General features: G+C 35.7%; 1 protein-coding gene across 1 annotated transcript; it reads right to left on the reverse strand.

The window, feature by feature from the left end:
- Positions 1–689: 689 nt before the first annotated feature.
- dbpb (D site albumin promoter binding protein b) lies at positions 690–13,118 on the reverse strand. The gene is made up of 6 exons (XM_051131905.1): positions 12,966–13,118; positions 12,121–12,851; positions 11,614–11,869; positions 8,965–9,420; positions 5,871–6,124; positions 690–2,686 (listed from the first exon to the last, which is right to left on the reverse strand). Exons 3-6 carry the CDS (start codon positions 11,807–11,809, stop codon positions 2,471–2,473), a joined length of 1,122 nt encoding a protein of 373 aa, XP_050987862.1. The 5' UTR covers positions 11,810–11,869; positions 12,121–12,851; positions 12,966–13,118; the 3' UTR covers positions 690–2,470.
- Between the last annotated feature and the right edge of the window lie 1,422 nt (positions 13,119–14,540).

A 14,540-nucleotide genomic window follows, 5' to 3' on the forward strand; every position in this document is an offset into this window, starting at 1 on the left:
AAATGAACATTTGAAGAGTTTAGATGCAAAAGCCCCTAAATCCATCTAACGTTTTTCTTTAAGTTGAGCATTTCTTTCTGGCTACTTTGTATAGGCTTCTATGTAAGTACTGGTACTTCTGATTGGGCTGAGGCTGGAATTTAGCGAGTTTGAAGTAAAAGTATTTGATGGACATATAATAATTGTGTCGAGAGCATTCACTTAGTATCATCATCTCATTTTTGACCGAGATGGCTTTTAGCTGGTTTTGCATCTGAACTCTTCATTGATTAATAAGTTGAATAAATAAACAATGAATATTTTTTAAGTTACTAATAATTGCTCACCTTTCAATTATTGCTGATGCCTCTAGTAATTATGTGTCTATTTTGGGATCATTTTGAACCAGCCATATATTTTTAAGCGCTTGGTTGTATTTAACCCAGCATTTTTGAGTGCATTTAAGGGAATAGCCTTTTAAGAACAGGATAGCTGGACAGTTAAAGTGTTTTTTTTAACAAGCAACATACGTGTTCGACAGACTGTTTGTTGTGCTTCCTTCACTCTGTCCAGCATTCAAGGAGAACATGCATCTTCCTGGTCAGCACTTTATTTATGAATTTTGTTTAGTAAGGAAGTGCAAGAAGATACTACATGTGGCAGCACACAGAATAGGCACACATGACATGCAAAAATAATCAACCTTAGTGTTTAGTGAGTAAGAACAATAGTTTATTTGTGGTCTTGGAGAAAAAGACTACATTCCCCTGCATTACTTTGGCTAGGTGCAGTGTGGGTAACACTGATGCATTAGGGCATTTGTACATCAAAAAAACAAAACAAAAAAGAGTCACAACACAAAATGTTCATCCACATGTGGAAGTGCAGAAAAAGTAAGGACTACATTACCCAAAATCCATCTGCAAAAGTATATGGTTACTGAGTAGGCAAATTACTGGGCAAAAAAGGCAGTTAGCTTTAACACCTACATGCACAAAAAAAGAAGAAGACAGCGCAAATGTATGACGGGTCTTTGTAATGCTAGTGTACAGAAAGAAAGAGAAATAAAAATCCATTGATTTTGGGGGAAGCAAGAGTTTGTGACCACCAAGGGTTTTCCCAGCATTCTTCTGATACACAAATTGACCTGGCTGTCGACGATGAACGCGATAACAAACAGGAAGTGACAAAATCTCCACCGCTGAGAGGAGACTTGCGTTAAAATAGACAATATCAAGGAAATAAAACAACAAACATAATTTGTAGTATCAACAACAATAGTAATAATGATCAGATCAATAATAATTCATAATAAGCGAAGTTACTTTAATGGTCGTTAAGGAAAGAAACAGACATGACTGGAGAAATAACAAGGAAACCACAAAACGAGTAGATTCGTACTGACACCGGTTGTAAAAATTCAATATTGTTCCAATAAAAGTAAGTGCATATACAGGTGCAAAAGCGCAGACATGCGTCTACATGTCAACCTGTTTTGAAATGCAATTTCCTGTGCGTCCAATACCATAAATCGTCATTCTATACAATCCGATGAGGGTCGTGTCCTTATAGAGGTCCAAATTGTGTTTTTGCACAGCAAGAACAGCCTCTGCAAGTTCGCTTAAGATCTGCACATTGTGGATGTACGCTGTTTGCAACTGTGAGTCAGATTCCTATAAAAAGATGAGTACGTTGTAGACAAGAGATACCAACTTTAAGAAGAGAAAGAATCCTACTGAGTTCACCATTAAATGAAATAACACAAAAAATGCAGATAAAATGTGATAATTAATGCATGTCTTTCTTTACCATCTTCTCGCCCTCGTTACATGTTCAGTTTTCCTATGAGAATGACAAATAAATATCAGCAGTAGACTGATAAACAATGTTTTGAGACGCACCCATCATTCCCCTTATTCTCGGTCGCCCTTCAGGTTTATCGCAACTTAAGTGCTTGAATAAATCTATATTAACATTTCTATACAAATTGAAATTTTTTTCTCAGTATTTTACAGTTTGATTTCTCTAGAAAGATAGTTTCTAAACGTTTCTGATGTCCTAGGCTTAGTTCGGCCTCTCATTTATATCCTTCACAAGATCAAAAGTTTCGCTTCAAAAATACCACGTGAACCTGATTTTATGTTACAGTGATACCTCAACCGCTTCCCTCTACCACTACTTTACAGCTCTCCAAAAGATATAGAAAATATACAAAAATTATTTTCAAAATTTTCCTTTCCCCATTAAGCATATTTCTATTATATAAAAATATACAATTCTCTCCATAATTAAAATCTTGCCACGGTACCTACTGAAAAAAACGAACGAACAAACAAACAAAAACGAAGAGAGGTGACACGCTCTCTCACTCCAGTTTCAAACTCGAGCTCTTGTGCCGTCTTCATACATCACGCTATATCTGATGCACTTTAGTCCGTCTTAAAAACATTCATTGCGTTCTCCATCCATCATCTCATAACATTTCGCCTCCTTATTGATCCATGTGATGGCTCTCGTATTTGTTCAGGATGTTACGACACCGGCCGAGCTCTTTGCGCATGTCGGCTACTTCCTGTCTGAGTGCCGCGTTCTCGCGCTCCAGGAAGGCGGCGCGCACCGAGATCTGGTTCTCCTTCAGTCGACGAGCGTCGCGAGAACGCTTCGCGGCTTCGTTGTTCTTACAACGGCGACTCCAATACTTCTCATCCTTGAAAAAAGAAACAAAACAATATATTAGAACACTCACACAGTTGTAGGTGGGAAGCTTTGCCAGATGTGTGACTGGGATTTGTTTGAGAAGACTGTTTGAGACTTTTTAGCAGCTTTGAGTGACATTCCAGTGAGAAATGACTAGATTTGACTGCACACAAAGTGTTGCTGTGGTTGAGTGGCTTTCCTTAAAGTGCCAGACGCAGGGTTGTGGTTCACACCACTTTGTCAGTAGTAGTGGTGAACAGTAAATTAAATGTCATGGGAAAACCAGTTTCAAATCATGTGTTTAAAACACCAAATACATTCTCAGAAATCTGACTGGCTGTTCTCATATAATTTCTGTTTTTTATTTAAACCATTGCATATTTAATTATGTTCATCTAGTCGCTTCTTCTAGTGCATTTACTTTTTTCAAGTCTGAATTACAAGGGACAGTTCATACTAAATGGAAATTCTGTGGAACAGATGAAAAACGTCTTCATAAAATGTGACCTTGGACCACAAAACCAGTCATAAGGGTCAGTTTTCTGCAATTGAGATTTATACATGAGCTTAAAGCTGAATAAATAAGCTTTCCATTGATGTATGGTTTGTTAAAATAGGATACAACTATTTGAAAATCTGGAATCTGAGGATGGAAAAAAAAAATCAAAATAATGAGAAAAATCGCCTTTAAAGTTGTCCAAATAAAGTTCTTAGCAATGCATATTACTAATTAAAATTAGGCTTTGAGATATTTACGGTACAAAATATCTTCATGGAACATGATCTTTACTTAATATCCTAATGATTTTTGGCATAAAAGAAAATTTGATCATTTTGACCCATACAACGTATTTTTAGCTATTGCTACAAAAGTAGCTACTTAACACTGGTTTTGTGGGTTTTTTTGTGGCTGATGGGAAAAAAAAAAAAAAAAAAATCAAATATTAGATGAAAAATTAAAAGAAAAAAAAAAAGGTTTTGCCTTTTGCCTGAAATAAGTGCTAAAAATCACCAAAATTGAAACAAAATGTAAAAATAAATTAACTGAAAAAACTTATACAAATTGAAAAAGTTGAAATATTTTAAAACAAAAACTAATAAAAATGAAAAGAACACATAACAATAATAATAATTAAATTAAAATATTTCAAATGAAAAAAAAAAAAGTTACATCTGAAAATATCCAAATAAAAGCTAATTTAAAAAGATAAATGCTATAATAATAATAATAATAATAAAAAAACATTTAAGTCAACCGGGTCTAGTGTTTTCGTAAAATAGCTTTAATTCATTAATTAAAATAAAGCAGATGTAAAAATAAATAAATTAATGAATGAATAAATTAATTAATAAATACAATAAAAAAAAAATTTGAAAATAAAAATTATAGGGAAAAGTAAAAAAAAAAAAAAAAAAAAAAAAAAAAAAAAAAATGAAAATGCTGGCTACAATTACTAAAACTGTAAAAAGGAAAAAAACCTTCATAAATGTTAAAAAATAAAAAATATTTAGCAACAAAAACTAATAAAAATGACAAGAGTACATAAAAATAACTAAAATTGTAAGATTTAATTCAAATAAAATGAAAAAATAATTCAAATGAAAAAGTTAAAAATGAAAACTGAAAATATAAAAATAAAAGCTAATTTAAAAATTGTATAAATACTATAATATAATATTAAAATTACATTGCTTTGATTCCACTGTGCATAAAAACAGTGGAAACTCTTCAAAAAATATATTTTTTTGTGTTCCACAGATCCAGTTTAATAGGTTTAGAATGACATGAGGGTGACTAAATGATGTAAATTGTAATTTTGGGCTAAACTCTCTATATATATATATATATATACACACATATATATATATATATATATAGAAAGTCAACTGGGTCAAGGGTTGTTTTGGACCAGTGTTAAACACTAAAACTGTTTTTGTAAAATAGCTTTCATTAATTAAACTATAGCTGACATAAAAATAAATAAATAAATAAAATAAAAAATAAATACTAGATGGAAAATAAAAAAAGCGTTGACAACTAACTGAAATAAATGCTAAAATTTCTCAAATTGAAACATTTAAAATAAAAAAGCTATATAAAACTAAAAAGCTAAACACTAATATTTAACGACTATTAATAAAAAGAAAAAATGACAAGAGTACATGAAAAAAAATTACATTAAAATAAAAAATAATTCAAATGAAAAACATTACAATAAAAACTGAAAATACAAAAATCAAAGCTAATTAAAAAATAAAAGATAAATACTTTAATATAACACTAAAATTATTTTTTTGTACTCCACTGTGCACAAAAACAGTGGAGACATTCTTCAAAAACGTATTTTGTGTTCCACAGATCTAGTTCCATAGGTTTAGAATGACATGAGGGTGAATAAATAATGTCATTTTTGGGGGGGTTACACAACCGCTTCAAAAAAACAACAACAACAACAAAAAAAAAAAAAGAATATTAAGAAAGTTGCTTCCTTTCCAAGTATTCAAAACATCTATTTGTTCCCAGATAAGAGGTCATTGTGATTACAGAGGAATTCCCCCTTTTGACTGCTATGCCCTTTATAACAAAAAAGCTGATATATCTAAGAACTCTGGTTTGCAGGACATCTGCCTTAGTCTTGAGATATGATAAACTATGCTACCACCCATTCGCCAATCATGTCAATGTAACATGCTTTATAAATCTCTGCCTGTTATTTTATAATTCGAAAACTAGTAATGGGTCTTTGTAACTAATTATGACTTTAGTTTACATATCTTCCTTTTGAAATCTACTTTTATCAGTGTTACAGTGTCACTGTCTGTACTGATGCAAACAAGCCTGCTATCTGCATTACTGAATTTGCATAGAAGCATAAAGAACATCAGACCTGTTGAACAAAACGAGGGTGGAATTTTCCAGTCGATATCTATGAATGTGCAGCAGAAAATAAACTAATTGTAAATCTTTGTCAAATATTCTACACAGTGATAGATGACTAGTGAATCTTAGAAAACAGCTGCACAATAATATTGACTGTAAGCTATTAGGTCTAGAAACAAAACGCACATGTTCATATTATGAAGGCACATGCTCCAATTATAATTCAGTAAGGATCTCCTTTGTGTTTCACCAAGTGTTTATAATAAATGATATGAGTTATGTCCATAACATGCTGCTGTGTTGAGCTTCTCACCTTTAGGTCATCGGGGACCAGCATTTTGCGGGCCTTTTTAATCATGGGTTGAGGTTTGAGCTCTTCCTCACTGAACCGATGCCTGCGGGGGTCAAACGCCTCCTGTCCAGGCACACTCGATAACGCAACATCCGCAGGATCGGGGTCGAAAGGCGCCAACATGTCATTGCAGTTTGCGATGGGTGGAGTAGGGAGTGGTGGACACGTGGTGGAAGATGGTGAGGGTGTTGGCTCCAAGCTGCCTGGCGGAGTGCCTGACGGTATAAACACAAAGTGGATGCTTTGATTAAGTCACGCTGCTGAGTGCATGCAGTCAGAATGATGGGACTCTCAAAACATTACCCAGAAGACCCACAAGGGGGCAGTAACAGGCAGCAGACAAGTCGTCAATCCATTAATCCTTCTTGTTTTTCCACTTTCCAATATTTCTACCCTGAGCTCTGCATTTCGTTATATATTTAAACTGACCGTTTCATTCCTCTAACAATTTGAAAGTGAATTTATGCTAATGCATACACTGTATTTATTTATTTGTTGCCATTTATTTATTTGGTCATTTATGTTTGTATGTGTTTTTTAACTTACATTGGAGTTATTTTTTCCCCTATTAAAAAAAAAAAAAAAAACAGAAAAAAGAAATACAACCTCGTAGAATGACCACACTACAAAATAAATTAATAAGGTAGATAATTAATTATATAAATACATTAATATATATATATATATATATTTTTTTTTTTAATTGTTTCATTTGAAATGTTTTTAGTTATTAATTATTTTAAATGAATTATTTTAAGATCAATTTGAGAAGGAAAGCTGTTAAGACTCCTTTTCAAATAATATTTTTTTAAATAAATTGCAAACAAATAAAATAAGTTTATTACATTTGCCAATTTAAAAAATTATATATACATATATATAAAAATATAAAAAATGATCTATAGAGTTTAATATTAAAATTAATATTACATTACATTTTTAATGAATTTTTTAATGAATCCTTAAAATATTAAAAATTACATATATATACACAATGTGTTTCATTTTTTTTTTTTTTAATTATTAATGAATTATTTTGAATTAATTCCTTTTAGGCTTTTAAGACTTGATTTCAACGAATATATAATGAATTAAGTTTTTTTTTTTTTTGACCAATTTTTAACCTAACTCAAATATACTTTTTTTTTTTTTTTGCATTTTATTTTTATTTTTTGCATTTTTTGCAAATATAAGATTTTTAAAAATGAATAATTGAGATCAATTTAATTAAGAAGCAAAACTGTTAAGACTTATTATATATATATATATATATGTATATATATATATAAAATATTACATTATTTTTAATTAATTGTTTACATTATTTTTAATTAATTGTTTACCATTAATATATATATATATATAGAGAGAGAGAGAGAGAGAGAGAGAGAGAGAGAGAGAGAGTGTGTGTTTCATTTTAATTCTTTTTTTTTTTTAATTATAGGTAAAATGAAGCTTTTTAAGATTTGTTTTCCTAGAATATATCTTGAATTAAGTTTTCTACATTGGGCAGTTTTAAACCTCATTCAAAAATACTTTTTTTGGCAATTTATGATTAAACTATACACACACACACACACATTTACTATAACTATATATAAATTTTGTACAAATATATAACATTGATTAAAAATACATTTTCCTACACCAATATACAAAATTTGTCAGTGGGAAAAGAAAATAAAAAAAAGGAATTTAAAATGTATAACATATACTGAAAAAAACATTTAAGTCTAATGCCTTATTTCTTCACACGGCTAGAGTGAACCCTGTCATAACAGTGCAACAAAACTGCTGTTGCGTGTTTTGAAAATCTATGTTTTGAGCCATAAACCTAATCTAAATCTGTGAAGTGCCCTTAAGATTAACACTAACCCCTTTTGGCAGTGATCCTCACTTTACTACCCACTAAAGCACATTCACTGACACAGGCACAATTTTTTTGGTAGACGGCTTGATAAAATCTGTGCAGCTGTGTGCTGTGATGTCTTCTGCATGTGCTTTTTAATCACAAAGAACATTCCAAATATTTACCAGTAGACTTTTAATCGCTCTCTCTCTCTTTCTCTTTCTCTTTCTCTCTCTCTCTCTATCTTCAGCCACTCCAGTAATGTAAACAAACATCTAATCGGAAGTACAATATCAAGTCGCACTGAGTCATTCCATCTCAATCGTTCAATCTCTCCCTGTCTGTTACTCACACACACACACACACACACACACGCCCACACATACCTCCTCTCCTCGGCCCCTCCCCCGTCCTCGCTCTCACTCTGCCTGCCTCGGCCCCGGCACGTGATTGAGCGAGCGCACATGGACCAAGCGTGTGAGAAGAGGAAGAGATTTAAAAACATGCGAGCACGAACGCACACACGCCGTCTCTGCCTTTCATTCTTTGCTCCCGGCTCACCTGCGCGTCTCTCGCTGTTTACATACCGGCGGTCTTATTCTCAGCTCTATATCAAAATCTTTTCCTCCCTTTTCACTCGCTGTCAGGCCTATTTATCTTTTTGTATCGCTTTTGTCAGTTCTGCCAGTCAGACTGCAGTTTTCTTTCTTGGACATTTCTAACCGACCCATTCTTTTTAAATGACACGCATGCAAACCCCCCCATCTGCGTTTTACACAGCCCGTTACTCAAGTAAATACTTATGTTAACACGTACCTATAAAACGCAACTCACTTCTTTGCAAATAGCCGCACACCCTGTAACACTCACTCCCAAAAACCGCCCAAACCTCTCGACGGCGAAGGCTACAAACACACAACATGACATCTATACACACTCATAACAACACACACACCCAAGCGATTAATACTCTGAAACTACACTGTAACACACACCCAAGGGACAGTCTGGTACTTTTTAAAGTCGCAAATGGACCGAAATCTAGGGGAATGTCTTGTAAGCAAGTGTTTGAACTGTGCAGACCTCATTTTCGGGCCACAGCGCTTCCTTTCTGGCTCCAGACCGTTCGTCTCGCGGGTTTCTAACATCCTCTCTAGCTCATCTTTCACAGCTAGCTAAATCTCTGAACTGTGAACGCACACTCACCGTGCAAGCAGTCTCCGGTTCCCAGCATGCTTTGCGGCGTGTGCATGTCCAGCCCGAGCAGAGAGGGCGAGGAAGAGGCGGTGGTGGCTGTCGGCGAGGAGGATGAGGAGCAGTGTGGGGGCGAGGTGGGGAGGCACTGGGAGCCCTGGTTGGGGATGGCGGACTGGGGGCTTTGAGAGGGTATCTGAGCCGAGGTGGAGTTGGAGGTACTGTGCATGCTGCTCATGCCGTTCTCCGTCAGAAACTCCTCGAGATCCATGTACTGCAACTGGAACAGGCCGCCATCACACGGTAATGTTCGTTCCCATAGCAACGGGCCCAGGAAGGAACTGTTGTTGCTGTTAGAGAAGCTGCCCGTGCCTGCGCCGTTGCTGTCGGCGACTAGTCCATTGCTGCAGCCGTTGCGCAAAGGGCAACGACCGAGAGAGTCTTCGTCGATATCCATCCTGTCCTTACCTGTGATGGAGAAAAAGCGAAATCCAACTTAATCCGCATATCTCAAACCATCTAAAAAGACATTGTTATGAACACACATATTGAGTTTAATAGATTTCAAGCGAGCAGTATTTCTGACGGCGCTCGGATTACGTAGTTTCGGGACAGAATAACACTTCCCAGCAACTTTCACGTCCCTCTGGGAGAACTACCTTTGCAATGTCAACACGTGTGAATAGCTCCCAGTGCATCAATACAAAACGAAGAGCCTTTGAAACACTTTCCTTTAAACTTCCAAGATTGATGCATTTTGACATTCCTAAAAAAAACCATGGTAAAGCGATTACAATGTTACACCGCACTGACACTGATGAACTCTGTGGTTTAGTAACAATAGAGCTGAACAATGGCTAAATGTTACAGAACTATGGTATTATGGCTAAACCAAAGCCGTGACGTCAGTCATGACGTGTATTGTTTAAAACAATATTACACAATGTTATAACACAGCAATACTACAATGATGTTCCACTCTGGTATAGACTTAAAAAAACACTTCTAATCAACAGGAGCGATGCAATACTAAAAACGGACATGGCGTCTGAAGGTCTTAAATCTAAAGGTTTCCGTCTTAAAGTATTTAGGTGGGGTCTGAGACACTCTAGGGTGGGGTCTAAAATCTTAACAACACTAGTTAGGCTAAATCAGGCGTTTTACGGCGCATTGGTGAGGAAACCAGAACCAGTAAACAGAGTTTGAAATGAGACATTTCTGGTTTAGCTATAATGTATAAAAACAAACCATTAAATGTAACTGTAATCCTTTAAAAAAATACTCAGGCTTTAAAACAATTAACCACACCAAACTGTTTTTGAATCATTTATGTACAGTTTGAAAAATATCGGTGTTCAAAAGCAACTGCACTGGATTTAACGATAAATGATGCGATTTAAACACCATGCGCACACAGAAACTGGCTTATAAGTAGGGCTGTCAAACGATTAATCACGATTAATCGCATCCATGTTTTTTTTCTATATAAATTTAACATATTTTTCCATATTCTTCCCAATTTGTATATACTTAATAAATATATATAATATTCTCACATGTAGTATGTAAACAAACTTTTATTCTGGATACAATTAATCGCGATTAATCGCATCCATATATTTCATATATAAATCTAACATATTTTTTCATATTCTTCCCCATTTGTATATACTTAATTAATGTCTATAGTACACTCAGGTGCAGTATGTAAACAAACACTTATTCTGGATACAATTAATTGCGATTAATCGCATCCATATATTTTATATATAAATCTTACATATTTTTCCATTTGAACACACTTAATAAATATATATAGTACACACACACGTAGTATGTAAACATAAACTTTTATTCTGGATGCGATTAATCGCGATTAATCGCATCCAAAGTAAAAGTTTATGTTTACGTACTATGTGTGTGTACAGTGTATATTTATTATGCATATATAAATACACACATACATGTATATATTTATAAAAAAACACTTTTATATGTATATTTTTACTTGCATATAATTTTGATTATATATCAACATTTTATAAATAAATCTAACATTTTTCCATATTATTCCCCATGTGTATATACTTAATAAATATACATAGTACAAACTTTTATTCTGAATGCGATTAATCGTTTGACAGCCCTCTAAGTTTTTTTCCCTTGCCGCTTTAGGGACGGTTTCTATTAACGATGACCAGATAATCAGTACAACGCAATGGCACTGACAGCAATCCATACAGACGCTTTTCCAATATTCACAATGTTGTATTCACAGGCAGTGGAAAACTTCTGTCGGTGTGGTTAGGCTGTGCATTGCACAGGCCTGTAAACAAAATGGCTTAGCCAACAGCTGACCTCAAAGTACCTGGGTAGTGAGCTAAGTGGCTGAATGGCCTGGCCTTGTTTATCTCTTCAACTAAGTCCCATGTGATGTTCCATCTGAGGCTCACTGAGATATACAGTAAGCACAGTCACACATGACCCTGTCATTTGACATGTTCAACCACAAATTTTATAATCAGTAATCGTACTAATCAGGAAACTAACTGGCCTTGTGACTACTAACACAACACTTTCCAAAGGGGAACAAACATATGGTTGACAGGGAGCTCGTTATAATAAACACTAAGTGTCAGGGAAGCAGGTGCGTTTCCTCACCCTTCATTTCTGTACAGTCTTTGCCGCGCTGGTCGCCCTTCACTGGAAGCTGTAGGAGCGACTTTAAGTTTGCAGCGGAGTTTAAGTGTCCTCCGTTAAGTGTGCCTCCTGCCTGGCTACTGTTGCCAAACTGTGGACTGGCTCCGGCAGAGGGAAGGTCCGGGGGAAGGAGCTGTGAAAGCGGCCTGGCCATCATCCAACGTCAGCCGGATTGAGCTCCCTTGACCGCTAGATGTGTGGGTGATTCAATACTATTCTGTAGCCGTGAAACCAATCACATGACGATTCATAGTGGAAACAACAACAACAAAATATAAGCATTAGTTCGCATTCACTAACATACGATGTATCTGGATTCGCATCATTAGAGTACCATAAAAGTACACACAAAGTTATGAAGTCATGCAACATAAGACAGTGTTTGCTTTAGAGATAGAGGAGGAGGAAAACCTGCGCGCTCACGTGCACCAGAACATCTGATTTATGACAAAAATAATTCGAAATTACCTTTATATGAAAATAAGGTTTTAAACGATGAGATGCATTCTGGTTGCATTTGATTGTAGATGGTCAGAGTGCATGCAAATATACATTCCCAGTAATTCCAGAAAATGTTGACAGATGATCTTCAGCTGTAACTTTTATAAATACAAACAGACGAATGTCAAGAATAGCGATGTCCAAGACCGACGTGGAAAAAACGCAACAAATTAACCGGACACAGCGGTTTCGGTAGAAAACAGTGCTGAAAGGAAAAATCTCGGAGAATAAAAAATCCAATAACGTGAATGCGCGCTCAACTCTTGAATGCTGGAAACTTGCGTCGTCTCCAAAATAACAAATGAAAACAAAACGAAGTAAGTGTTGCTGAGTCAATTTCTGCTGCGTAGCGCTATTGGTGGGATGTTGACGTTTTTTTCCATTCAGTCGCTCAATCGCGTTTTCCCCCTGTGGTCACCCCCTTCTGTTCAGTTCTCTCTGCATGTGTGTTACCGCACGCTTTGAGCTTGAGCCGCCCGAGCTTTTCGCTCAGCTGGAACGAACACGGGCCACTCACGTGACGTCACACCTCTCCGAGTAAAAGCGCGAACACGGCACATAGGCGCATCGCTGATTAATATTAATAAGGCACGCCCCCTCGTGACAGGCACGCTCCTCGGGGGTTGGTAGCGCTGATTAAAAACAAATTGGTCGATAATTTCACTCCCAGCTGTCCAGATGACGCCTATGTTAGGCACCTAGAAAACACATGCACATGTGGCCACTTATTAAACTGTAAAGTGGACAGTTTTAAAGTGCATCCAAATTACGCTTTAATAACAAATATAGCAATAAACTGTCGTTTTAACAACCTGTCAGTTGTTTTTACACTCAGTCCTATGCTTCTGGCGAAACAACAACACAAAAAAGACTATCAAGCGAACGGACACACTTTTTCACTTCACTAGTAATCCGCAGGAAACGTGAGCATCATGCGAGAGGAGACGGCAAATACACGTTTGCGTCTCCGATACACAGACGCGTGCACATGGTGTCCGCACGCGGAGACGCGGCTGAGCCTGTTTGTCCTTATTACTGCCATTGGCTGAGGGAAAGAGGCTCCTCCCTGCTCGCCCAGCCATTGGCTGATGCGAAGAAGCGCGCTCCGCCTATTTATCCCACCCATGCTAGAGCCGCGTGAGAATACAGAAACTGCGTGAATCCAGGGGAAGAGTGGCGCACACCCACAAAAGATTCAGAAATAAAGGAAATAGATTTCTTGGGGTTGAACCTAGCGAACCCAGCCTCAGGAGAGTATTAGAGTATTGTAATGCTCAATACAGGTCTTACGATTTCCCATCTCAAACTATTATGTGTGCTTTAAAATATATAGGCTAACAAATAACTATAGTGATAACTAAACTAATTAATGAGGACAGTAGAATGCAAAGACGAAACAGAGGGGATGTGCCAAGGATGTATTTTCCCACAGACTCCTTTGTTCCTAGTTTTTCCCTATATACAAAAACAATACATGAATATGCCGTCCCTGTCTCGTCTAACACATTAATTCGACGTCTCCTCGTGAGCGCGCACACACACACACACGAGGGCTCAGTGTACTTGTTTTCCACCCACTATCAGCGTTTAAATCCATGTGACAGTTGTGCTCCCAGCTTCATACCATTGGTTGTAGGATCCTTGCTGCCACCAACTGATCAACATGGAAAACAGCACTCTAAAATGTTCCAAAACCTTTTGTTTAGTCAGACATCCTCATCGCCTGTTTTTCAGCTGTACAGTCTGAATTCACAACAACTATAGATCTATAAAAACTATATATATCTTATTCAGACTGAAACTGGCCAGTGTAAGTCAAATGATGGAAAGAAGGACACTCAATACACAATACTCGATGAATAAAATTAGAATTAGACTACACTTTCTTCCCCATGCCTTTATTGGCAGTGTGCATTTTAACAATACTAACCCAGGTAAAAATGTGTACTTGAGTGCAATAAAAACTTAAATACAAGCAAGTACATTTGTAGTACATTATTTTTTGTGCTAAATATAATTGTAAGTTACACACTATAAATACACTAATTAAATGTATATTTCTACGTCAGTAATACTTCAGTGCAACTGCAAAAGTATACAAATTACCACTGATATTCAAACTGATTTTTAGTGTATTGAAATAATGTTTACTACCATAAAAATATACTGAGAACTTTTATTATTTTTGTGTATTTCTTTAGAGTGTGCTTTGAATGATTTAAAACTTATTTCATTGTTAGTACATTTTTATAAAGGCCTAGTTATCCTTAGTTTAAATTGATTTTATTTAAAATATATTAGTAATAGTTACAAGTCCATTTTCCCAACTGTGCTACTTAAGTTCACTTAATGTAAATACACTAATTAGCACTAACACTTAAATTGAT

This window comes from Labeo rohita, chromosome 16, assembly GCF_022985175.1.
Source record: "Labeo rohita strain BAU-BD-2019 chromosome 16, IGBB_LRoh.1.0, whole genome shotgun sequence".
Taxonomy (NCBI): Eukaryota; Metazoa; Chordata; class Actinopteri; order Cypriniformes; family Cyprinidae; genus Labeo; species Labeo rohita.